At 42.8% G+C, this 24,645-nt stretch overlaps 1 protein-coding gene and 1 long non-coding RNA gene across 2 annotated transcripts in view; one reads left to right on the top strand and one right to left on the bottom strand.

The window, feature by feature from the left end:
* tfa (transferrin-a) overlaps window positions 1-21,224 on the top strand; it is a 22,101-nt gene extending 877 nt beyond the window's left edge. Inside the window, exons 2-35 of the mRNA XM_058418321.1 lie at window positions 1,149-1,279; window positions 1,570-1,672; window positions 1,773-1,958; window positions 2,565-2,691; window positions 3,404-3,459; window positions 3,539-3,699; window positions 4,080-4,230; window positions 5,094-5,260; window positions 5,353-5,449; window positions 5,832-5,852; window positions 6,559-6,723; window positions 6,897-7,032; window positions 7,424-7,491; window positions 7,762-7,940; window positions 8,356-8,548; window positions 9,348-9,387; window positions 10,963-11,069; window positions 12,539-12,679; window positions 13,170-13,321; window positions 13,859-13,961; window positions 14,106-14,297; window positions 14,371-14,500; window positions 14,914-14,969; window positions 15,079-15,242; window positions 15,616-15,766; window positions 15,869-16,035; window positions 16,122-16,221; window positions 16,404-16,424; window positions 18,037-18,198; window positions 18,277-18,427; window positions 19,284-19,351; window positions 20,131-20,309; window positions 20,419-20,611; window positions 20,736-21,224. Coding sequence (XP_058274304.1) covers window positions 1,149-1,279; window positions 1,570-1,672; window positions 1,773-1,958; window positions 2,565-2,691; window positions 3,404-3,459; window positions 3,539-3,699; window positions 4,080-4,230; window positions 5,094-5,260; window positions 5,353-5,449; window positions 5,832-5,852; window positions 6,559-6,723; window positions 6,897-7,032; window positions 7,424-7,491; window positions 7,762-7,940; window positions 8,356-8,548; window positions 9,348-9,387; window positions 10,963-11,069; window positions 12,539-12,679; window positions 13,170-13,321; window positions 13,859-13,961; window positions 14,106-14,297; window positions 14,371-14,500; window positions 14,914-14,969; window positions 15,079-15,242; window positions 15,616-15,766; window positions 15,869-16,035; window positions 16,122-16,221; window positions 16,404-16,424; window positions 18,037-18,198; window positions 18,277-18,427; window positions 19,284-19,351; window positions 20,131-20,309; window positions 20,419-20,611; window positions 20,736-20,782 — 4,265 coding nt within the window. The 3' untranslated portion in view covers window positions 20,783-21,224. The remainder of the gene's footprint in view (window positions 1-1,148; window positions 1,280-1,569; window positions 1,673-1,772; window positions 1,959-2,564; window positions 2,692-3,403; window positions 3,460-3,538; window positions 3,700-4,079; window positions 4,231-5,093; window positions 5,261-5,352; window positions 5,450-5,831; window positions 5,853-6,558; window positions 6,724-6,896; window positions 7,033-7,423; window positions 7,492-7,761; window positions 7,941-8,355; window positions 8,549-9,347; window positions 9,388-10,962; window positions 11,070-12,538; window positions 12,680-13,169; window positions 13,322-13,858; window positions 13,962-14,105; window positions 14,298-14,370; window positions 14,501-14,913; window positions 14,970-15,078; window positions 15,243-15,615; window positions 15,767-15,868; window positions 16,036-16,121; window positions 16,222-16,403; window positions 16,425-18,036; window positions 18,199-18,276; window positions 18,428-19,283; window positions 19,352-20,130; window positions 20,310-20,418; window positions 20,612-20,735) is intronic.
* Window positions 9,408-12,029, bottom strand: LOC131370962 (uncharacterized). The gene is made up of 3 exons (XR_009207481.1): window positions 11,538-12,029; window positions 11,201-11,381; window positions 9,408-11,115 (listed from the first exon to the last, which is right to left on the bottom strand). It is a non-coding gene; the product is annotated as an uncharacterized LOC131370962 (long non-coding RNA).
* Window positions 21,225-24,645: the final 3,421 nt, after the last annotated feature.

Below are 24,645 nucleotides of genomic sequence, written 5' to 3'. Positions count from 1 at the left end.
AATATTTTTATTTCACATGATTAATCTTTAACATTAAAATGAGCATAAAGGACTTAACACCGCTCCTCACACGAGCTTGTATCACGCAAGAAACATGTGATTAAGATCACGAGCGTAACTGAGACACACCCCCTGTTTAAGACAAACCCCGTCCCCTATGTGTATAGCTCTTAGCTGCCCCATCATCCAGTCAATTATGGGAATGGCATATTCGCTAATTAGGTGGGTGGGCCATACGCTCCGTTCACTGTCAATCACAGCGTCACTAATAGTGATGGGAAGTACGGATCATTTTACTGACTTGGATCTTTGAATCATTTTTTTTCGAGTCATTTCGTTCATTTCAGCAGGATATAATTACAGTGTCACGTGTTAATAGCCAATTACCTCGACCTACTCACGCAAACGTTGATCACATTTAGATTAAGATATAACTAAGAATCAACCAAAGACCAACACGAGACTGACCGGAACAAGAACAGAACATTGCACGTGTCTTTTGATAATTTCTTGATAATTCCTCAATGTTACACACCGTTACATTAATATCATTGACTGTAAAAAGATACCGAGCCAGGAAGTGGTCACGTGACCGAACGACTCGCGCGCGAGGACTCGGGAGATGAACCAATCATTTCTGTTTCCGGTACAGACCGCAGAGCCGAAGCCTATCAGGCTGTCACGTGATGAACGAACGCCTTCGAGAGATGAACTGATCATGTTTCCCGTACGGAACATATATAGGATGTTGTGCATGCGCGGTCAATACAAAATGGACGAATCGCTCTTTAAAACGGCTCGTTGTTCCCGAGTCATATTAGGGATTCGTTCACAATGAATCGACACATCACTGTTCACTAACCGGCAGCATGTGTGCAAAAGAGCGCAGGTCGTGGTTTGTGATCAAGACATCCGAAGTAGTTCTGCACAAGTTCACTTTAAACAACAAATCAAAATTTCTCCAACCAGATTAATCGAATAAAATCATTTTAAAATAAAAGAAAAGCCTCTGTACTGCCTCTGTACTGCCGTTGCACTCATATATCATGTCAATGTCACTGTCTTATGAAAAGCATGCAGTTTAATAAGGTTATGTGGCATGACCGATGTTCTTCTCCTTGATGATGATCCCTTCCTTGTCCTTCTAGCCTTAGTGCAGGCTGAACAGAAGATCAGATGGTGTCTAAAGTCCGAGGCGGAGTTGACTAAATGCCAACGGTTCAAAACTCTAAGCTGTGTGAAGAAGGAAGGAACTCGGAACTGCATCGAGGCTGTTGGGGTAAAGAAGCAGTCACTGACAGATACCAACACCTCACCTTTACTCCCTCTACCTGCATTTAACACATACACATGGTCAGGTTCCAGCACTGTTTTTAACTTTTACTTTAATTCTGTGTCTCCCTCTGGAGAGCTGTTTCTTTTCTTTATTACTCTCTTCATGTGAAGAATCGGTGAAGAATGATGACATGATGTGATTGATCTCATGAGACAATGTTCTTCGCTATGATGTTTCAGAGGAGATACAGTGTAGAAAAAAAGAGAGTATATTGTTTGAATTTGTTTGATCAGAAAGGTGAAGCAGATGCCATCACTCTGGATGGAGGAGATATTTACACAGCCGGCCTCAGACCCCATAACCTTCACCCCATCCTCGCAGAAAATTATGGCAAAGGTAGAGAAACCAATCCAAAAAAAAGCAAAAGGACTGTTTGTTCTCTATTACTAATCTACTACTGATCAGCCTGAGTCTAATCCTGATCTTGTTCCAAAAGATAACTGCTACTACGCTGTAGCCGTGGCAAAGAAGGGCACTACCTTTGGCTTCAATGACCTCAAGGACAAAAAGTCATGTCACACTGGTTTGGGGAAAACTGCAGGCTGGAACATCCCCATCGGCACGCTCGTCAAAAACGGACAGATCGAATGGTCAGGCATCGACGACAAACCTCTGGAGGAAGGTGAGAGCGTTTTTGTTCAGTAGTTTCCGAACATGACGTATTAACATGAATCGCCACCTACTAAATGGCTGAAAAGGTGTCGTTTAGTTCTCTATAAACAGTTGTGCAGCCGCACATCACAGCTGTATTTCTAACTGGAGAGCTCATGCTAATACAGTATCGTTTCCACAGTAATAGCTCACTCACAGAATTGGACGCACCACATAAACGGATGAAAAAAATACGTCATTGTGTATATAGAGACTTTTCTGTAAGCAGATGTGATGTTTAATGTTGATGGATGGAGTCTCCAGTGTGAGGGGGTAAAGCTGTCTGTGGTTTTTTGACATTTTTTGAAATCATAAGACGAGTATTACTGCTTATAGCTGCTATAATGAGAGTGAGAACAGGAACTAACATGTTTTATGGATTGTTAAAAGTAAGCAGTGGATTAAATGTAGTTTGTATAACTTTAATGAATAAAAATGATTGTAGTCATTGGTAAAAAAAATATAAGTCTGTCTGGGTAAGAGCTTATAATAATAATAAAAAATAAAAAAAAATCAACTCATCAATCCCATCACACACACTCACTGATCCAGAGCCCATGTTGTTTTTGTTGTGCAGCGGTGGCAGGTTTCTTCTCAGCCAGCTGTGTGCCAGGAGCCACAAACCCCACACTGTGCAAGTTGTGTAAAAACAACTGCCAGCGCACCCACGATGAGCCGTATTACGATTATGAAGGAGCTCTCCGGTAAGAACCTCGCTCTCCCTCTGTCTTCTTTTTATTATTGTGAACACACACAGTGATTCTGAGAGCCGTACACATCCGTCTGGAGCTATAGCTTCACCTCACTCATCGTTATTCAGTATGATAGCTCCGAGGAGGTGTTGGAGTCCTCTGTTAATCTGTGTCCACTGTCCGCTCACGCAACTAATGACCTCACTGCTGCTGTCATCAGGGCAGACTTCATTTGTCCTAAACGTATCTCATTTAATCAACATTAATTACAAAACTAATATAGTACACAAACAACGCAAATTCACTCTTGCAGATAAGACATGCTTTTTTTCTTTGTGTAGTTATAGGTCACCTAATTAAAATAGGAAAGCAGCTTCAGGAAAATAACCATTAATACAGGTAGATAGATGGATGGATGGATGGATGAATGGATGGATAGATGTAGGGATGGATGGATAGATGGATGGATAGATCCCATGAGGGAAATTCTTGTGTTACAGCAGCTTATACAGTTACGAGTTACATACAACACACAGAACAATATAAAATGTAAAATTATATATACACACAAAAATATAATACTATGTAGAAAGAAGAGAAAACCTTAACTATAGAACACAGTAACTTAAATTGAAAGTATCATTACAGATCTGAGACACAGTTGTGGATTTATTTAGATCAGTCGATCACTAATAACACCACTAATAAACCATTGTTCCTGCAGGTGCCTGAAGGAGACCGATGCAGATGTGGCGTTTGTGAAGCACCTCACAGCTCTCAGTGAGTAAAGGATTCTGCAGGTCATAATAATGCATGGAATAAGTAAGTATTAAGACCCAGATGATTTATTTTTTATCAGATAATAAGGACGAGTATGAGCTGCTGTGTCTAGACGGCACCAGGAAGCCTGTTGATCAGTATGAAACCTGTAACCTGGCCCAAGTTCCTGCTCATGCCGTGGTCAGTCGCTATGACAAAGAGCTGTCCGATCGTATCGAGGCTGTTTTAACCCCACTGAAGGTATGTGACTCAATAAATTACAAACCTTTGCTTTACTTTATTGGATATATAGTCATTATTTCATACCCTATGTAGTGCACTTATATTGGAAGTGCCCTGAGTAGCTTTATTTTTATCTGGATTATAAAATACATCAAATTATGAAGGCTATAAAATCTGTGAATAATATCTATACTGTATTATTTATTAGTTTTTTTTAAGCATTAGTTTACCTTTTTTTTTAGAATGATTTTCATCTAAACTCCTAAAATTTCACTTTTTACCTTCCGGGTACCTGGTACACATAAAGAGCTGAATCCAGAATTTACAAATAAATAAGTCTGAACAAATAAGTATTAAGTATTGCTTATAAAATAAATAAATATGTTTTGGTGTCACAGGATCAGGGTCTGTTCTCCTCCTCTGGGGGCCCTGAAAAAAACCTGATGTTCAAAGATTCCACGACGGAGCTGACCAGACTCCCAGAGCTGACCAGCGCCTACATCTACCTGAAAGAAGAGTACTGGAACGCCATCCACTCGCTCAGGAGAGGTAACATACACACCTCTCTCTCTCTCTCTCTCTGTCTCTCTTTTCTCTCTCTCTCTCTGTCTCTCTTTTCTCTCTCTCTCTCTCTGTCTCTCTCTCTCTCTCTTTCTGTCTCTCTTTTCTCTCTCTCTCTCTCTCTTTCTGTCTCTCTTTTCTCTCTCTCTCTCTCTCTCTCTGTCTCTCTTTTCTCTCTCTCTCTCTCTCTCTCTCTCTCTGTCTCTCTTTTCTCTCTCTCTCTCTCTCTCTCTCTCTCTCTCTCTCTCTCTCTCTCTCTCTCTCTCTCTCTCTCTCTCTCTCTCTGTCTCTCTCTCTCTCTCTCTCTCTCTCTCTCTCTCTCTCTCTCTCTCTCTCTGTCTCTCTCTCTCTCTCTCTCTCTCTCTCTCTGTCTCTCTCTCTCTCTCTCTCTCTCTCTCTCTCTCTGTCTCTCTCTCTCTCTCTCTCTCTCTCTCTCTCTGTCTCTCTCTCTCTCTCTCTCTCTCTCTCTCTCTGTCTCTCTCTCTCTCTCTCTCTCTCTGTCTCTCTTTTCTCTCTCTCTCTCTCTCTCTCTCTCTTTGTCTCTCTTTTCTCTCTCTCTCTCTCTCTGTCTCTCTTTTTTTTCTCTCTCTCTTCTTCTTCTTTCTCTGTCTGTCTTTCTCTTGCTGTCTCTTCTTCTTCACACACATATAAAACACACTGAAGATGCCATTTCTTGTTGTTTCAAATATTTTATTCTATTAGCAGATTATTTTGCTTCTTACTAGAAACTGATTTTTAATATTAGCAAAAATAATTGCCAATAGAACAAGAAAGTTTAAGGCTTGACTATAATAAAATACACCTAGCTTCAGGGTTTAGAATCTGTTCTAACTGAATATTTTGCTCTGCAGAAAACACAGTCAGCGAGTCTCCCGAGAGTATTAAATGGTGCGCTGTGGGAGTCAATCAGAGGGTTAAATGTGACTTGTGGAGCCCCTTAACCGTTGATGAAGAAGACAATGTCAGGCTGCAGTGTCAGACTGCCCCCACAGTGCAGGACTGCATCAAGGACCTCCTGGTAAAGCGAGAAAGTCCTTCAAGGCGGTGTGTTTGTGTGTCATCTTTCGTTTTTTTATTTTTATTTATTTATTTATTTATTTGTGTGTGCAGCTTCGTAAAGTTGATGCTATTGCAGTTGATGGAGGAGAAGTGTACACTGCTGGGATGTGTGGTCTGGTGCCGGTCATGGTGGAGCAGTACGACGCTGGTGTGTGAAATCACTTTCAGCCCGATAACGTACACTTTCTTTAGCAAAACCATTATAACAACACACCGTGAGCTCTGATAAACAGCTGTCATTAATCTGATCACACCACAGAGCTCTGGATTGTGATTGGTCAGATTAATTTGTGTTGATTAATTCTGTATAACAACAGCATTATATCAGTGCACTCGTTCTGATGCCTTATCGTTTCTATAGCAACAGCTCACTCACAGGGATGTACACTAAGCCCTTTCCCCGTTAACAGATTAAAAAAAGTTTATATTTTGAAGGTTTTATCTGAATTCAGGAGAAAACAGTCACAGTGTTTTATTGGAGTCTCTACTGCAGCAGGTTAACTAATGACTCTGTTTATCTTTCTCGACAGAAAAGTGTAAATCTCCGTCAGGTAAGTTCACTCACCTTCTCAGGCTTATAAATTAGCTACATAGATAAACTCACCATGTCCAGCATTTCTCTCCTCTCTCTCAACCTACATTATATTTCCAAAAGTTTTGGGATGTCTGCCTTTACATGCACATGAACATAATATGGAGGCTTTCCACAAGGTTTAGGAGTGTGTTTATGGGAATGTTCGAGCATTCCTCTAGAGGCACATTTGTGAGGACTGATGTTGGACGAGAAGGTCTGGCTCGCAGTCTCCGCACCTCTATGGGGTTGAGGTCAGGACTCTGTGCAGGCCAGTCAAGTTCCTCCACACCAAACCCCCTCATCCATGTCTTTATGGACCTTGCTTTGGTCACTGGTGTGCAGTCATGTTGGAACAGGAAGGGGTCATCCCCAAACTGAGTTCCTTTCACCAGAACTAAAGGGCAGAGCCCAACCCCTGAAAAACTACACCTGGATCCAATGATTTGGAGGGGTGTCCCAAAACTTTTGGCAACATAGTGTATCTTTATTATAATTATATATTATACATTTATTCTTCTTTCTCCCACCTTTCCCAGTTCAGCATGACCTCCACTCCATCAGCACTCATCTACTGTATAGCAGAAAATGAACAATTTGTTAACGATGTGAAGCTCAAACCCAAAAGGTCATGTAACGATCCGGACTGAGTGTAAATTCTTCCTGTCGTTTTGCGCCCCCTTCAGGAGACAACCCGTCCTATCTCGCAGTGGCTGTAGTGCGCAAGGACTCTGGTGTGACCTGGGAAAACCTGAAAGGTAAAAAGTCATGTCACACAGGCGTGGGACGTACAGCAGGCTGGAACATCCCCATGGGTCTCCTCCAGGAAAAATACCAAGATTGTGACTTCTGTGAGTCGGAAGACGGACTTCCTGTGTTATAATGTCATCACTTCCTTCACACACTCGTTATGAGTGATGTTTTAATGTAGAAAAATTGCTGATGTAGATAAAGCCATGGTAGACTCTAACATTCTCTAATATTTGAATATTCTTTTTTCTTTGTTTGTTTTCTTTGTCCACAGCGAATTACTTCAGTGCAAGCTGTGCTCCTGGTTCGGATCCCGCATCGAAACTGTGTCAACTCTGTAAGGGAGACGAAACAAGGAAATGCAAACCCAGCAACGATGAGCCTTATTATGGCTACGGTGGAGCCTTCAGGTACGGTTCACATCACGTCTCTTTATTTTTAATATTTTTATTTTAACCCTTGAGACCAGGATGTTTTTGGAGAACCTCCTCAAGATACCGGTTTGTGGGGATTCAGTAGAACAGCTCGTCAGAGCGTCCAGCATCAAAAAAAATAAACAAAACAATCTGTAGAGGACGGCTTCATGTTACCATGACCACACATTAGCGATATACAACTGTGTTTAAAAGTCCATTTTATTATAAAATAGAGCTTTTCTGATTCAAAGGATTTCCCACATCAATAATCAGATGGTCAGACACGGCGAGGAATGTCCTTGTGCCGGTCTAACAGGGTGTGTGAGTGAGATTAGAGAATGATTAGTGAAGTGAATGGTGTTGATGTTGTGTTTGTGTGCTGCAGGTGTTTGGCTGAAGGTGCTGGTGATGTGGCCTTTGTTAAACACAGCACAGTAGCAGAAATCACAGGCGGTGAGTCCGAGATCCAGCATGTCATCTGTACACTCACCTTGGGACTGCTCCACGTCTGCTCGTTTTTAATAAAAAAATAAAATAAAAATCCATTCCATGTGAATCCATTCCAGGATTCACAGAAGTCCACTGTAAACAAAAACAAATAATAATAATAAATGTGCCTTTGGAACAGTAAATGTAGCCAACGGTAATGTAACTTATTATAAATAAACAAAATAAACATCCTCGGCTTCTTATTCATGAAGATTTGCACCTCTCTCTGTCCAGCCAATGGTCCATCGTGGGGTAAGGCTTTCAAAGCATCAGACTTCCAGTTCATCTGCCCCGGAGGCTCTGCTGAAATTGGCGACCATGAGAAGTGTAATTTAGCCAAAGTTCCAGCTCATGCCGTCATCACTCATCCAGAGAGACGAAAAGAGGTGGTGTCCTTCCTCAAGGAGCAGCAGGTGAGTAGAAACACCAGACACAGATCATCTGCTACATGGTCCAGCATGAGCTTTAGCGTGCTCCTTCTCAGGGATACACTTTGACTTTTGTTGTTTTAATATAATTTTGTAATCCAGTATTAAAATGCTCTGAGCCTAACACATGACCGTCTCTGTAGGTTGACATCTGACTGCCGTTGAGTCTGATTACTTTCACGGTCAGAACCTGCTGTATGTGCCTGACAGGGTTCTTTAAAAATATCTAATATACTGATTGATATCCTGATATTTTGAGATAGATGTGGGACTTGAATTGACCTCAGCTTCAGCTATTGACCAGACAGCAGGATGAGAATGCAGGACGTTCTGTACTGCTCACTGATTTAAACTCACTGAAACACTGAGTGACTGCTGAAATTTCCTCTCTATATTCCAGGAGAAGTTCGGTCCTACCGGCTCAGACCCCTCCTTCAGAATTTTTGAGTCTAAGGACAATGAGAAGGCACTATTCAAAGAAGCCACCCAATGTCTCCAGGAGGTTCCAGCAAATCAGGGCTATGAGGAATTCCTGGGAAAAGAGTACCTAACCTCCATCAGATCTCTGCACAAATGTCCAGGCAGCAAGTCCGGTAAAAACAAAACACTTCACAGTTCACATTATACACATACAGATGTGAGAAAAAGAAAGTACACCTCCTTCAGTTCTATCTTTTTACTGATCAGGGTCTGAATAACGATTGTCCCGTCCTCACCAACTTCTATAAAACAAACAGATGAAATAATCTCTGGTTTTTAATATCTAGTCTAATACCGTCATCACAGTAAACCAGCATTCAGAAATCGGACAGGAAGAAATAAGTCCATCCTTCAAAGCTCCGCAATCATTAAAACCATAATTAGCAGCTAGGCATCATTAATGGAACGCACAAGATTAGCTGATCACGGAGAAGTGTGGCTTGCTCTATAAAAGCAGCACGGCTGTAGTCTGGTGTAGTGGAGCACTCGGGTGTGTCTACATTCGGCCTTCAGCTGGGAGAAGCGACCGGGCCTGCTCATCAATCCGGGAAGGTTATAAGGTCTTGTCCAAACGGACTGAATTTCACATTCATCATGGCTGACCCTGTGCTCTGACCACAACCCCAAGGATGGGACATGTGAAGAAAGAATTCTCTTCACTCTGCAGTAATGTATATGTGACACAAAGACAACTGAACTGTTTAACGCTCAGAGCTATAGCGAAAATCCCAAGAGCTTATTTAATTTAGGGTTATTTTATTATTATTATTTTTTAGAATTTCCATTACATTTTAATTTTCTCTATTTGCCATCGCTGCATTTTTGAATCTATAATAATTAAATAATAAATAAAAAATAATAATTTATAAAAATGTAGTAATAATAATAATAATTTTTTTCTTTTTTTCACAGAATTGGAGGAGGCCTGTTTCTATACCGCTTGTGTAAAATCCTAAATGCTGCGCTTTGTCTCGGACACGGACGATAAAAATCTGCTTGTAGATGTTCTCTCTCTTCTTGTTCTTGATTTCGGAGATTTTTGGAATAAATGCCATCAGAAGCTGTCTGAAATAAAAAAGAAATTCATATAAAAAGGTTTTGTTTTGTTTATTTTGCACAAATATTACTAAACACACTAGCATGAGTGAACACAGTCACGTTACAGTAAATAAGAACATGACTGAAAATGAGATGGACTTGTTCTGTTCTGAGTGATGAATGTTGTGGAACACTGAGACTGTGATGATCCTCAGGATTAGTAGAAGTCCTGCATCAGCTGAGTGAAGGACGTGCCGGAGGTTAAGCTGTGTCGCTGTAGAATATAAGAAAAATACAACAAATAAAATCATTTGTATTCAGTGTGGAATTTATCAGTAGCTGTGTGTCAACACTTGAGTATGAGGACATGCTTTGTTAGTTCTCTCAGAGACAGACATGAGACTCAACTCAGACATGAGACACATCTCAGACATGGGACACAGCTCAAAAACGGGACAGGACTCAGACACGAGACACGACTCTGACACAGGACACAACTTAGACATGTCTCAGACATAGGACACAACTCAGACACAGGACATGACTCGGAAATGGGACACAATTCAGACACGGGAAACGTCTCAGACATGTTTTAGACATAAGACATGAATCAGACATGAGACACGGGACACGACTTGGGCACAGGACAGGACTTGGACACGGGACACGTCTGGGACACAATTTGGACATGGGACAGGACTTCAGTTTTAATCTGTTTTGGCAAATCCAGCATTTTGATGATCAAAAATGTGAAAATATTTTTTGTGAGAGACAGAATAACTGATTAACAGATGATTAAAGTCCATCTCTATTAGAACCTGTATTTTGTGCTGAAATACTTTTAATGACGGAACTGACCACAGTTCTCAAGCTGCAGTACAGAACACTCAGGTCATATCTCGTACGTCGTATCAGCTGGAACGGGTCGTGGCTACTGGAGTGTCTTATTTGTGTGAGTAAAATGTGTGTCATGACATCATACCTTGTACCAATACGTATATATCTATTTTTTTTTAATGATCTGTCAAAGAGATTGTAGTAAACTCAGTCACCAATCCTTGGTCTGTCCACCCGCTTCACACGGTCAGACTCACTGACCTGTCTGTACTGTGAGCTTCACTGCACACCTCGCTGAGAGAAAACAACAGTTACACTCAAGTCTGTCATGGTCTTGTCCAGTCTGTGCTTAGACTCATTACCCATCAGTCCCTGAACATTTCCTTGTCACATGTTTCACTAATCACTCTCTCCTCTTCTTGTTTCTCCTTCATCTGCACCACGCTTCAAGTCCTGGGTTCTGTAGATTTTTTTCATGCTTCAGTTGATCTTTGATAGTCTCAATGTTCTCTTTTTTGGTTTGTTGTTTATTTTTACCAAAGAAAAAATCTGCACTTGCATCCATCATCTCTGAGAATCCCTGGCAGAAAAAATGACCAAGCATGTGGACACAGTGGAGTTTCTGCAGCACATGTGGACCTGTGAGGAGCAGATCGGAGGGAACCGAGGCAGGAACCTGGTGGGAGGCGCTGCAGGACTGCCTCCTGGTTAAGCCTGAGGTCAGGCGCTTTAGGGGATTTTTTGGGGAGATGGCACCCGGTCTGGCAAGACTTGTATCATAATATTTAGGCTTGCTATTAATCCTCTGGAAGAAAAAAAAAAAAAACTAAAACAAGGGGAAAGCAAGGAATTAGTGTAAAGTCTATAATGACCTCATAACATACACTGACCTGTTAGTTCCTCAGGAGCTCTTGGTTGATGTAGTAGAAAGGACATTATTTATTTACATTTACATTATTTCCTGTCCAGTCTCACCCAAATGAGGATGGGTTCCCTTCTGAGCCTGGTTCCTCTCAAGGTTTCTTCCTCAGATCATCTCAGGGAGTTTTTCCTCAGCACCGTCACCTCAGACTTAAATAAAATAATAACTTCACTTTAAACTTTAGCATTTTTCTCTATGTTTCTAGACTTCTGTAAAGCTGCTTTGAGACAAAGTCCATGAATTGAATTGAAAGTCTTTTAACATCCAATCAGAGGTTGTAGTTGTAATAAAAATACTAGTGATACCGTCATTGTAATTTCCGGGGCCCCCGCCCGAGGCGAGGCTCGAGCCCGAAGCTCCTTGGTTGCCGGCAGTGCTTGCACGTCGCGGAGTCAGACCCATACGCAGGATTCAAATAAAGCACTGACAACACAAGCCATGGGGCAGACTAACCTGATAACAAAGACATGACAATAAACATCAACAAAAGTAACAATGACCAATGAAGACAGGTACAAAAGGATCCCTATATATAGGGCAGGACATTAGGGCTAATGGGGAACAGGTGACACGGCAGGAAATGAGAACAATGGGGAAGGTGTGGCACAAAATACGTAGAGAAAACACACAACAAAGCAGGCTCCATTGATTTGCCTGCAGCACCCCCTCCAGGTCTGGCAGGGAACTCTCCAGCTATTCCTGACAGTCATCCCTGAAAACTCACATATTTTATCATTCCTGCTGTCCAGTAAGGAGTAGTGAGACCAGTCGTAAGACTGACTAGTAAGGAGTCTTTTAAAAATGTATGCTGTGGAAGTTCAGGTGATACTTTATCTAGTGCACTAACACTGTAGTTTATTTGCTGATGACTCTGGTGTTAATCATCACATAGACATATTACTGCCACGGCCGGGCCCCTGAGCAAGGCCCTTAACCCGCGACTGCTCTGTTAGAGAAGTGAGATGAATGGACATCTCTCTGGAGGACGGCGTGGGCCGAATGCTGTAAAATAAATCATTCTGAAAGATCTTCAAAATCCTAGTAAGAGATATTAGTTAAAAGTAATTATTTAGAATTACTAGTTCAATTGTGTGTGTGTGTGTGTGTGTGTGTGTGTAAATAAGTGATGTGTTTACCGAGGGGGAAATGGACTTTGAAACTGGAATTTCCAAAAAAACCAAAACAAATAAACAAAAAAAAGCTTCCCACTGGACAATTGGACATGTAGTGCACTAGAAAAAGTACAGAAGCCCCTGATTTTCTACCCTATGCAGTGAACATATGTAGTGAATTTAAGGTCATATAGGATCAAGCCTGTGTCTCTTAGCTGTTAGCCTCAGCCCCCTCAGCTCTAGGCTCCCTATGAAGGCACACTACCACAGTGTCCACTGCGTCCAGGAGTCCAGCATGAAGCTCTCCGTGCTCGGTGTGGTGCTCGGATGCCTCGGTAAGGCAGAACATTCTATACACGTTAGACATGACTCTAAACCCTGTGTTTGACTCTATATTTAAGAGTTTAGAGCTCAGAATTCTTTTTAAACGTGAGTTTATCTAAAATCCTGTTCATTTGTAACGGGTTTGCAATTAATAATAAAGTTAATAACACTTTATGATCTGTTATAACCGTTGGCTCCTGCTGCATTATTTTCACTGCTGATGATCTGCTCTGAACTTTCAGCTCTTGCATTGTGTAATGTCGAATGCGTACACACACGTACGCCTCAGACCTCACATCCACGCTCTGTCAGGGTCTGATTAGTGTTAGATTACATTAGAGATCACCTACAAAGAGAAAACGGACAGCAGAGGTGTGTTATTTAGGTGTCATGAATGATTGTAAAGCTCAGGACTGTTTCATCTCAAATCTCCTCGCCAAGCTCGTTATTAGATTTGTAGATTTGTGTTCTCAGTGTAAAGTAAACCTCTTGTCCTTCCAGCTTTAGCAGAGGCTGCGCCCCTGGATCCAAGAATCAGATGGTGCTTAAAGTCGGAGCAGGAGGCTCAGAAATGCAGACAGCTCGCCTCAAAGTCCGAGTTCCTGAGCTGTGTGAAGCGTGAGGGAGCTACAGAGTGCATCAAAGCCATCAAGGTAAGACGTGTGCAGATCTAATCCATTCACTCATGTTCAGTAAACGCTCTGTCCTAATCCGGGTCACAGAGACCATCCCAGGAACGCCGCCGCTAGTCAGGAATACACCCTGGATGAGACGCTAGCTCACTGCAGGCACCATAACACACTGCTGGCCAATTAACTGTAACTCATCCAAACTACTGTTTCTGAGAGAAAACCCACAGAGATACAGGGACAAGAACATCAGACACAGAGGAGGAGAGGAGAGGAGAGGAGAGGAGAGGAGAGGAGAGGAGAGGAGAGGAGAGGAGAGGAGAGGAGAGGAGAAAAGAATTAAAAAACAGGAGAGAAGAGGGGAGAAGAGGAGAGAAGAATGAAAAGAGAGGAGAGGAGAGGAGAGGAGAGGAGAGGAGAAGAGAATGAAAAAAGAGGAGAGGAGAGGAGAGTGAAAAAAGAGGAGAGGAGAGGAGAGGAGAATGAAATAGAACTAGAGAGAGAAACCCTCTTCATTCCTGACATTGCTGGGATTGAGGGTAAATCCTGAATTCTGTACAGAAAGGTGAAGCAGATGCCATCACTCTGGATGGAGGAGATATCTACACAGCTGGTCTCGCACCCTACCACCTTCACCCCATCCTGGCAGAGCATTATGGCACAGGTAGTGTCTTCACAATCATGTCCAAATCTAAGAAAGATAAAAGCCGGCGTATCAATTAAAATGTTTAGCTTTTTATTGTAATAATTGAACGATTAATGTCGCCACATCCTGTTGCCTTTTTCCCCCCAAAAAACCTGGTTCCAGGTGAAGAGACGTGTTACTACGCTGTAGCCGTGGCAAAGAAAGGCACTAAGTTTGGCTTCAGTGACCTTCGTGGGAAGAAGACATGTCACACTGGTTTGGGGCAAACTGCAGGGTGGAACATCCCCATCGGCATGCTCATCAAAAACGGACAGATCGAATGGGCAGGCATCGAGGACAGACCAGTGGAAGAGGGTGAGCGGCTCTTTACTCTTCCCAGAATTCCAGGTGCTTATTTCATCTAATGTGCGTCTGTTCTGTTCTGCAGCGGTGAAGGAATTTTTCCCGGCCAGTTGCGTGCCTGGAGCAGTCAACACGCTGCGGCTGTGTGAGCTGTGTAAAGGCGACTGCTCGCGCTCTCACAAGGAGCCGTATTATGGTCACGATGGAGCTTTCCAGTAAGAAAAAAACGCTAGTGCAACAATCCCATGCTAATACGATAAAACTGGGCTGCTTCTGGAGGATGTAATATAGGAGGCCGTGTAGAGACGCTAGCTCTTTCAGCCATTGCTCTGATTATTTGGTCTGCTGCTTAAAATGAAGAACAAGTTTTTTAGTCATCTCCTCATTAGCCATAGCAAGGGGTCAAAATCCTAAATGCTACTGTAAATGCTAGCACCTTCATCTCACTTTATCTCTCTTCACCTTGAAGCTATGATCTATGATTTCTCATTCCTTTAAGCAAGAGGTCTGGGACACGGGCCATGTTATAATAACTAGCGAGTTTAGTCTAAATAGTAACATGCGTGTCATTTCATTTAATTCGAGCCTTTTATTCTGGACATGATCTCGTTGTTTCCTGACCCTGCAGGTGCCTGAAGGACGGAGCTGGAGATGTGGCCTTTGTGAACCACTTCGCCGTGCTCAGTAAGATGCTAAGAAGAGATACAAACGTTGCTTTTATCACGTTTTTACTGTTAGAAGGAGGTTGTGTGTGAGGAGGAATGTGATGCTGTTCATCTCTGAATATTTTCAGCTGGAGATAAGGCCAACTACGAGCTGCTGTGCAGAGACGGCTCCCGGAAGAGCGTGGACGACTTTAAAATCTGTAACCTGGCTCAAGTTCCTGCCGATGCTGTGGTTAGCCGCAAGGACAAAGAACTGGCCAACCGCATATTTGATGTTCTTGATAAACTCAAGGTATGTGATGGAGTAAATGTCGTAAACGCACCGCTTTCTAAACACTGTGTAAGCCTGACACTTTATAACCTTATATAACACACTGACTTATGGAATCAACAGGTTAACATTAGAATAAACTAAAACATAGCTCAACATTGTGAAATGCTTATCCTTAATCTATTGAAGAGTTTCACTAAAGTGTGTATTGGGAAACACTGCTGTGTCGTAGCGGTTTAATATGATCCAAAAGTCACTATTTACAGACACTATGATCAGTTTTAACGGTATAAAGAGAGCAGTGGTGGTGTATGAACTGGAAATCTGCCCTGAATTAACTGAAGTAACTGGATAATCAACGACGTGTGAATCTGATACCACAACTGTTTCCCAGGACAAAGGTCTCTTCTCTTCCGAGGGCTTCTCCGTGAAAAACCTCATGTTCAAAGACTCGACAAAGGAGCTGCTGAGGCTGCCGGAGAGCATGGACTCCTTCCTCTACCTGGGAGAAGAGTATGTAGCTACTTGCCACGCCCTTACCAAAGGTAACCGTGCTGCACAACAATATCCAGAATAAAAACACTTCTCAAATCTCATGTTTGGTCACCAATCTGCCAGGCCAGCTGATCAGAATATCTGCTCCCCAGGGTTCAGCATGAGCAGCAAGTCTCATGAGATCACGTGGTGCACCGTGGGTCATGCCGAGAAAAATAAATGTGACATGTGGACCTTCATGAGCGTGGGCGATCAGAGGAACATCAGGATCGAATGCCAGGATGGCAACACCGTCAACGACTGCATCAGCAAGATCATGGTAACGTGAGATACCGAGCCTCAGATCTCATTTCTCTCACATTCGTTCATGTGGGAGTGACAGTGACACCAGCTTTCTGTCTGCAGCGTAAGGAGGCTGACGCGATGGCCGTTGATGGTGGTCAGGTGTATTCTGCTGGGAAGTGTGGGCTGGTGGTGGCCATGGTGGAAGAGTATAACAATGAATGTGAGCCAAATCATGATGGTCTGATGTTTTCATTAATCACGTCTGGAAAATAAGAATCCATAAAAAATGCCACCAAATTACTCAAAATACTCATCATCTTTTATAAGTAACGCAGCTGTATATTAGTTCATATAAATATTCAAGCATTACTAATTACCCGATTCTTTTTCTCTCCCTGACAGCAAAGTGCGGTTCTGGATCCGGTTGGTGAAACACATTTTCATTCATATTCTCTATATTCTTATTTATCTACAGAAATATAATGCTGCATTTTGTGTAAATAAGGACGTCAGTGAGGTGAAGATATCTTGAGCAGAGATCTGAGCGATGCAGGACGTTAATTCTACGGTGGCCGAGAAGTGTAACACACAATGACAAATCTTAAAACAAAATAACAAACCCGAAAACACAAGGTTTGTGAATGGAATTCTTCCCTCTGATTGGACGAGACATCGGTCACTCAGGATATACAGGAAGTAGGAAATTGTGTATGTAACTTTATTTCCTGTACATGTGTGGAGTTCACTTTAAACCATTTTTTAAAATCAATAGTGCAACTTTAAATCTTTTAAAGAAAATAACAAACATATATATTTATCTTTATAAGAAAATGGAGTTCATTCAGCTCTACTGTGGTGAAGGACGTTCATATGGTCAGTGTGATGTTGGAGATACTGATAGTGTATCATGGAGTAAAGATTAGTTTGTGATCTCTAAAAACACACCTGAAGAACACAGGAATGTCCAGAAGAGCAAACTATTCCAGATTAAAGGATGTAAGGAGCGCTATAAGAGCAGAGCTGTGTTCATACACACACCAATCCACTTTCTACTGCTGCAGATACTGCTGGACTTCCCGTAGATCCTGAGTGACCGATGTCTCGTCCAATCAGAGGGAAGAATTCCATTCACACCCTATACCTACCTTTTCCACTCTGTCTGATTCTCCTTGTGTTTATGGATTGTTATTGTATTTTGCACTTCTCGGCCAGTGTATAAATGAGTAACTTCAAACAAAATGACATTGAGAGTTGACATCAGATTCTGGCTGCTGTGGAGAATTTTTTATCTCACCCCCATTTTTAATCGATAATCCTGTCTTTTCTACCTCCCCCGAGCATGGGGCAATGTGATGTCTACCCCAATGGGCCCTTCATCGAGGCTTGTTGGAGTTCCAACTGGGTGTGATAATAAATCTGTGGAAATTAAGTGGAGCGCAAATCAATGAAATGTTGGCTTCTATCCAGCAAAAAGTTTCTTAATCATAAAAGAGGTCTTATAAATGAATATGGAATATTTATTTAATTATAATTACATAATGGTATATAAATGAATGGAGTTGAGGCTGGAGAATGAGCATCACCTGACATGAGCCACTGGTCAGCTGTCACCTCAAGGTATGGTCAGCAAACCTGGATATAACTTGGTGCTAGGTGCATGGAGAGACTCATCACTGATTTGGCACTGACCAGGAGAATGAGCACATGAGGTTGGAAAATCTTGGGAGTGACCATGGATTTGATCATGAGGTCCAGCACCTTCCAGTGACAGATCCATGATCTCTTTCTCTGCCATATAAACCTCCCAGTCCAGCAGACTCTAGAGAAAATACAGGACTTACAGCCTTATGAAAAGATCAGCCAGGTTCCTTGTTCAGTTTCTCTACTAGTCTAATAGGCTCTGTCCAGGTAACCAGAGATGAGGATCATGTAATGACCTGATGTTACTTTAACATTCTCCACACTTGGGATGTAAGCTGCTTGCCTCTCTATGAGATGTTGTCCTATCTGTGTTATCTTATGCTCCCTTCATCAGATACCTCGTCCTATTACGCTGTGGCTGTAGTGCGCAAGGGCTCCGGTGTGACCTGGGAAACTCTGATAGGCAGGAAGTCGTGTCACACTGGTTTGGGGCGTACAGCAGGCTGGAACATTCCCATGGGTCTCCTCCACAAGGACAACAAAGAGTGTGATTTCTGTGAGTTTGCTCGTTTAGGAGCTCCACAGCATCCTGAATCTTCACATGTTCATTTCCGTCTATTTTTTTCCTTTATAGCTAAGTACTTCAGCAAGAGCTGTGCACCAGGAGCAGACCCGGATTCGAGTCTGTGTAAACTGTGCAAGGGATCTGAGGGTATCAGGGGGATAGTGGACAAATGCAAAGCCAGCACTGCAGAGCGCTATTATGGCTACGCCGGAGCCTTCAGGTACGATTCACATCAATCCACTTAAGAACAACGTCCACTTTTACAACTACCAATTATTCTTTAAAGTGATCTCCGTGAAAATGAAGCTTGTTGAATTGAACTGATGATAAGACAGAAGGGCGACCGAGCTCACTGACTAAATCGATCTGAGAATACAATCAAATCTTTCTTCAGGAATGAAGTTTCTTTTTGTGTAAAAGACGGATAAATCATTTAACTGCTAGAAGGAAATGTAACTAGCTAACCTGAAGGATTGTTGCAATGAGAATCTTCAGGAGGGACACATGAATGTTCCTCCAGTCCGTACTCATCCCAACATCTATACACAATGAGTGTTAAACAACTCCTCTTACTTTTTTCAGTCTTCAACTGGCCAGAGTGAGGCTGAAATCCTGAGGAGGAACATACATTAATCTTTTCAGGGTTTGGACTCAGTTTAGCACTGTGGTCATTTCTGTGGTTGTAGGAAGCTTAGGTGTGAGAGTTAAGATTTAATGAAGCAGTCATTCTCCGCCAATACTAGTGTCATCATGAGACGCTGGTGTATCTGTGATATCTGTGTCTTCTTCATTCGAGAGCAAGTTCTGTATGGGTTTTCATAAATCTTCAAGGACATCCACTTGGACCCGACCTCATCGTCATGTCCCATCAATCCATTCCATCCAACACCAATCCATATTCGCTTAAATAAAGGCCTCTCCAGAAATTCTAGTGAACCAGAAATGTCTCTGTCCTCCACTCACAAACCGGCACTTGACCACGCCCTTGCCCAGTCTCCACAGTCCTGATTTAAAAGGTTGATTCAGTGAGATTGCTGCTGAAATGGAGTTTGGGTGTTTGTGTTTGTGTGCTGCAGGTGTTTGGCTGAAGGTGCCGGTGACGTGGCCTTTGTTAAACACAGCACAGTAGCCGAGAACACAGACGGTGAGTCAGAACTTAAAGAAACAGTGATGTTTAAGAGCCGTGTTCAAGCAAAACAAAAAATGGCATCTGAATTAACATAAAGAGACAGAAAGGAAATCTAACTCATTACCTCACTAATAAATTCAGGTTTTATATAGCAAATAACGGCATTCAGGGTTTTCCTTTCAGGAGACATGTTCAATAATTAAAACAGATTAAAACACTGAGTTACTGTTACTGATCCAACGTTCATTATTTTCTGTTAACAAAATGTCCTCAAGTGTTTTGTTCCTCTCATACGATGATGTTTAACCCATGAAAGGATGCCATGTTGGGTTCCTGATTAACTCAGAAACGAGTTCACCCTGCCATCCGGTGATTGTGGGTTTGAGACCATCTGTAGCAAATTGGAGAAGAGGCTTCCTCTCTCTCCTCTGGCCAATCAGAGCGACACTAGCCGATCCTGATCCCTGAGCCAATCCTGTAGAGTGGACGCAGTGCTTCACGTGTATAACGCTACTCTGTGATGCCACACGAGCAGAAGATGTTACTAGATGTTCAGCATGGATTGGCCAAGAATACACAGGGAGAAATCTGGGACAAAAAAGAATAATGTTGTACTTTTGAATCCGTTTATTGTTGCATTTAATGCTGCCGACTGACCCAAAACAAGTTCCCAGTCATGTTATAGCAGATCGATCGGTCCTCACCAGCCTCTATTTTAGCTCTCTTTAAAAAATCTTTAAAAGTGTAAAATTTCCTTTGCTTCATATTCAAGAAGAATTGCACGTCTCTCTCAGGCAATGGTCCAGTGTGGGCTAAGGCTTTCAAATCGTCAGACTTCCAGCTCATCTGCCCCGGAGGCTCTGCTGAAATTAGCGAATATGAGAAGTGTCATTTAGCCACAGTTCCAGCTCACGCCGTCATCACTCATCCAGAGAGACGAGACGAGGTGGTGTCCTTCCTCAAGGAGCAGCAGGTGAGTTACACAAACATCCAGTCGAGTTTTATTTCAAAACATGGGAATGAAGGCAGATCTTGCTTGATGCCACCGAGTTGTGAATGTTCGTGCTCTGTCTGTTTTTCAGGCCATGTTTGGTCACTCCAGCTCTATGTTCATGTTTAACATGTTCAAGTCTGAGAGCAATCCAAATTTACTCTTTAAGGACTCTACTAAATGTCTCCAAGAAGTTCCACCAGGAAAAAACTACACAGAATTCCTGGGTAAAGAGTATATAACCACGATAGACTCTCTGCGCGAGTGTGCCAGCAGCAGGACGGGTACGAGTTCCAGAAAGAGCCTTTGAACAGTCTACAGATGGAACCACATGACGGCTGATTAACTGTATTATTATGACCCACACAGTCAGTGTTATTCTTCTCTCTCTCCTTTTTTCCTTCACAGAACTGGAGAAGGCCTGCACCATCCACTCCTGCCAAAAGAAGATCTAAATGCTCCAGCTGGTCTCAGACATTCTGTCCTGCATTTACTTTTGTGCTTGAAGCCAATGATAGGCAACTTTCTCACCTGTTTACAATTAATCTGTTCGTTAGCGCAATCAGAAAGAAATACATCTTGGGTTTATTGTTTTTATATATATATATATATATCCACGGAACCATCTAAAAGATCTGATTAGTAAATAAAACACACACAAACACACACATCACACCAATACAGAGATTGTGTAGCTTCTAATCCACACATGAACACCGCCTCTAAACCTGAAGATGAGAGATCCATCATGCTCAGGGTAGATGTTCATTCATGAAGGATTTCCTCTTATATATCACCAGGAGTAACGTGGAGAAACTTCAGCAGAAACAGTTCATCTCTATTGTTAAAAGTCTGTGAGCAGCTGATTTAAATATTATACCTTAAACATTTTCTACATTTGAATGTCGTTATGTTTTACCTCTCACAGCTTCAATTTACTTTGTAAAGCTGGTGAAGAAAAAAGAAAAGAAATGTGTGCACCTTGTTTTTGGTGGTTTTTGGGGACACTTTCTTACACTCCACTATAATTCCTGTGGTGCCAGTATACCACAGATCACTGAGTTTCTCCTCGCTTCAGGTGATACTTCCTTTGGTTGGCTATTAATTCAGTCCCTTCCAGAGGTGGACCAGATGTTTGGTGTGGATGATGCTCAGTGTTCGTAGACTGTTGGGAGGATGAATGAGGTTTGTGGAGCATGAAGCTGTATTGCTGGACACCATCTTGGGTCTAGTATGAGGACATCATGTCAGTACCAGTCCCTTACCCGAGGTTTAACCGACACCATATCTGTTGGGTATAAAGACCCCACCATGCTGTCTAGAGCTTCTGAGGACCATGAGATCATCACCAGGCTGGAATTTGAGCTGGCTGTATTCTCATTTCTGCTGCTGATGCCAGATCTTCACTCACCCTCAGTGGCTCTGACAAAATAATAGCCTGAAGGTTTGTGGAGGTGTGAGGTACTTCATGCACTTTAAATAGCACACACACTATATTGCCAAAAGTATTCGCTCACCTGCCTTGACTCGCATATGAACTTAAGTGACATCCCATTCCTAATCCATAGGGTTCAATATGACGTCGGTCCACCCTTTGCAGCTATAACAGCTTCAACTCTTCTGGGAAGGCTGTCCACAAGGTTTAGGAGTGTGTTTATGGGAATTTTTGACCATTCTTCCAGAAGCGCATTTGTGAGGTCACACACTGATGTTGGACAAGAAGGTCTGGCTCTCAGTCTCCGCTCTAATTCATCCCAAAGGTGTTCTATCGGGTTGAGGTCTGGACTCTGTGCAGGCCAGTCAAGTTCATCCACACCAGACTCTGTCATCCATGTCTTTATGGACCTTGCTTTGGTCACTGGTGCACAGTCATGTTGGAAGAGGAACTGTTCCCACAAAGTTGGGAGCATGGAATTGTCCAAAATGTCTTGGTATGCCGAAGCATTCAGAGTTCCTTTCACTGGAACTAAGGGGCCAAGCCCAGCTCCTGAAAAACAACCCCACACCATAATCCCCCCTCCACCAAACTTTACACTTGGCACAATGCAGTCAGACAAGTACTGTTCTCCTGGCAACCGCCAAACCCAGACTCGTCCATCAGATTGCCAGATGGAGAAGCGCGATTCGTCACTCCAGAGAACGCGTCTCCACTGCTCTAGAGTCCAGTGGCGGCGTGCTTTACACCACTGCATCCGACGCTTTGCATTGCACTTGGTGATGTATGGCTTGGATGCAGCTGCTCGGCCATGGAAACCCATTCCATGAAGCTCTCTGCGCACTGTTCTTGAACTAATCTGAAGGCCACATGAAGTTTGGAGGTCTGTAGCGATTGACTCTGCAGAAAGTTGGCGACCTCTTCGCACTATGCGCCTCAGCATCCGCTGACCCCGCTCCGTCAGTTTACGTGGCCTACCACTTCGTGGCTGAGTTGCTGTCGTTCCCAAACACTTCCACGTTCTTATAATACAGCTGACAGTTGACTGTGGAATATTTAGGAGAGAGGAAATTTCACGACTGGATTTGTTGCACAGGTGGCATCCTATCACAGTTCCACGCTGGAATTCACTGAGCTCCTGAGAGCGACCCATTCTTTCACAAATGTTTGTAAAAACAGTCTGCATGCCTAGGTGCTTGATTTTATACACCTGTGGCCATGGAAGTGATTGGAACACCTGATTCTGATTATTTGGATGGGTGAGCGAATACTTTTGGCAATATAGTGTATGAGAGGTGGACCTTTTGGCCAGCACATTACACTGGCTATTTTGCTAAATTCGGTCATTAGCTGGGATGTGTAGGCCATGCACAGCTGGAAAGCTGGCAGCATTTCCATCCCACAGCTCCAAGATACTGGGTTCTACCCTGAGCTCAGGTTACTGCATGTGGAGGCTTTTGATTGTTCTCACCAGGTCTGCATGGGCTTCCTCTGGTTTCCTCCAAAAAACCTGCCAGTATGTGTAGTGGTTACACTAAATTACCCCTGGGTGTGAATAGGTGGTGTTCCATGATGGACCCGAGTCCCATCCAATGTTTATTCCCAGCTAACATCCAGTGTTTTCAGGAAAATGTCCAGATCCTTATGCACCCTGACCAACACCATGATGTGTGTGTTTTATCCCAGGTGTAAATAAGCAGTCTTAACTTTGAGCTTGGCTGCAACCTACAGCTTGGTTCCCTTTTACCACAATGAGCTGTGTTCACTAGTGCCAGAGGAGGAGATCACTAGTGTTTGCCTGCTTAGGGTGGGCGTATTGTTCACTTTCAGGGTCTTCTCTTTGGTCCTCTACCAGGAGAACCGTTTTTGCCAGTCTAAGAGACAGAGCACCCTCACGGTACCCTGGCCCTGGCCCCGGCCCCTTGAGCTCTTTATGTTTATTAAGATGGAGAGGATGTCCTGGGTGTTGTTGTGTGCACTTCTAATGGAAGCTTGCTTCAGGATCCTGGTTACACACATTCCCTTTACTCTAATTACCTTAGTGTTGAAGGTTAAAGCCAGGTTCTCCTCCCAGTGTTGAGTGTGAGGTCTACACACATCCAGCCACGGACACTCTGAGGGCTACAAGGTGCTGCTGCTTCACTCAGAGAATCAGATATTAGCTCAGTTAAAGTCAGTATATGGTGTGATCAAGTCTGATTCAATTCAAATTAGCACAGCCTTGTAGCTAGCCAGTCTTCTCCGGCTGCTTACCCTCAGCTGTGTGATCGGAAACAAGCCACTTTACACTGTGGTGTTTTTCTCCTTAGCCTGTTTAGGTGATGAGGAGGAAGGAATACATGCCATATTTCAGTATTATTGAACATCGAGGGTCTGTTTATGACTGAATGTTTGACAGAAAAGATGCAAAAGTGGAGAGGTGTAAATTCCTAGACATTAACAGTAGAACAGAATAGCTAGTATTAAATATAAATAACAATTTCAGAAAGGAATAAAGGATTATTTTAACAAAACAGACACAAATCAAAGTATATTTCTGTACATTTACTTTGCTGGTTTTGGTTTTCGTTTGTTACTTCCTCTCTGTGTTTGTCCTGTTCAGTGAGGTTATTATTACACACACACACACACACTGTGTACTGTTTGTATACACATCGTACAGGTATGTCACTTAGACGCATCACACAAAGTATTGGCACCCTCCTAATACTGACCACTGACCCGTTCATCAGAGGACATCAGCACCTCCACACTGCAGATATCACGTAGTTTCTTCTCAGGTCAGCAGTGAGTGATGCAGTTTGTCCGGAATGTTGACTGTCAGAGCAGAGATTAGCGGTCACTCACGTCCGTCGTGTTTGTGTTAGCTCATGATCGAACACT

The sequence above is a fragment of the Hemibagrus wyckioides genome, linkage group LG20 (genome assembly GCF_019097595.1).
Source record: "Hemibagrus wyckioides isolate EC202008001 linkage group LG20, SWU_Hwy_1.0, whole genome shotgun sequence".
NCBI classification, from domain to species: Eukaryota; Metazoa; Chordata; class Actinopteri; order Siluriformes; family Bagridae; genus Hemibagrus; species Hemibagrus wyckioides.
Note: the sequence above shows the minus strand (reverse complement) of the source record. Positions and strands in the feature narration are given on the sequence as shown.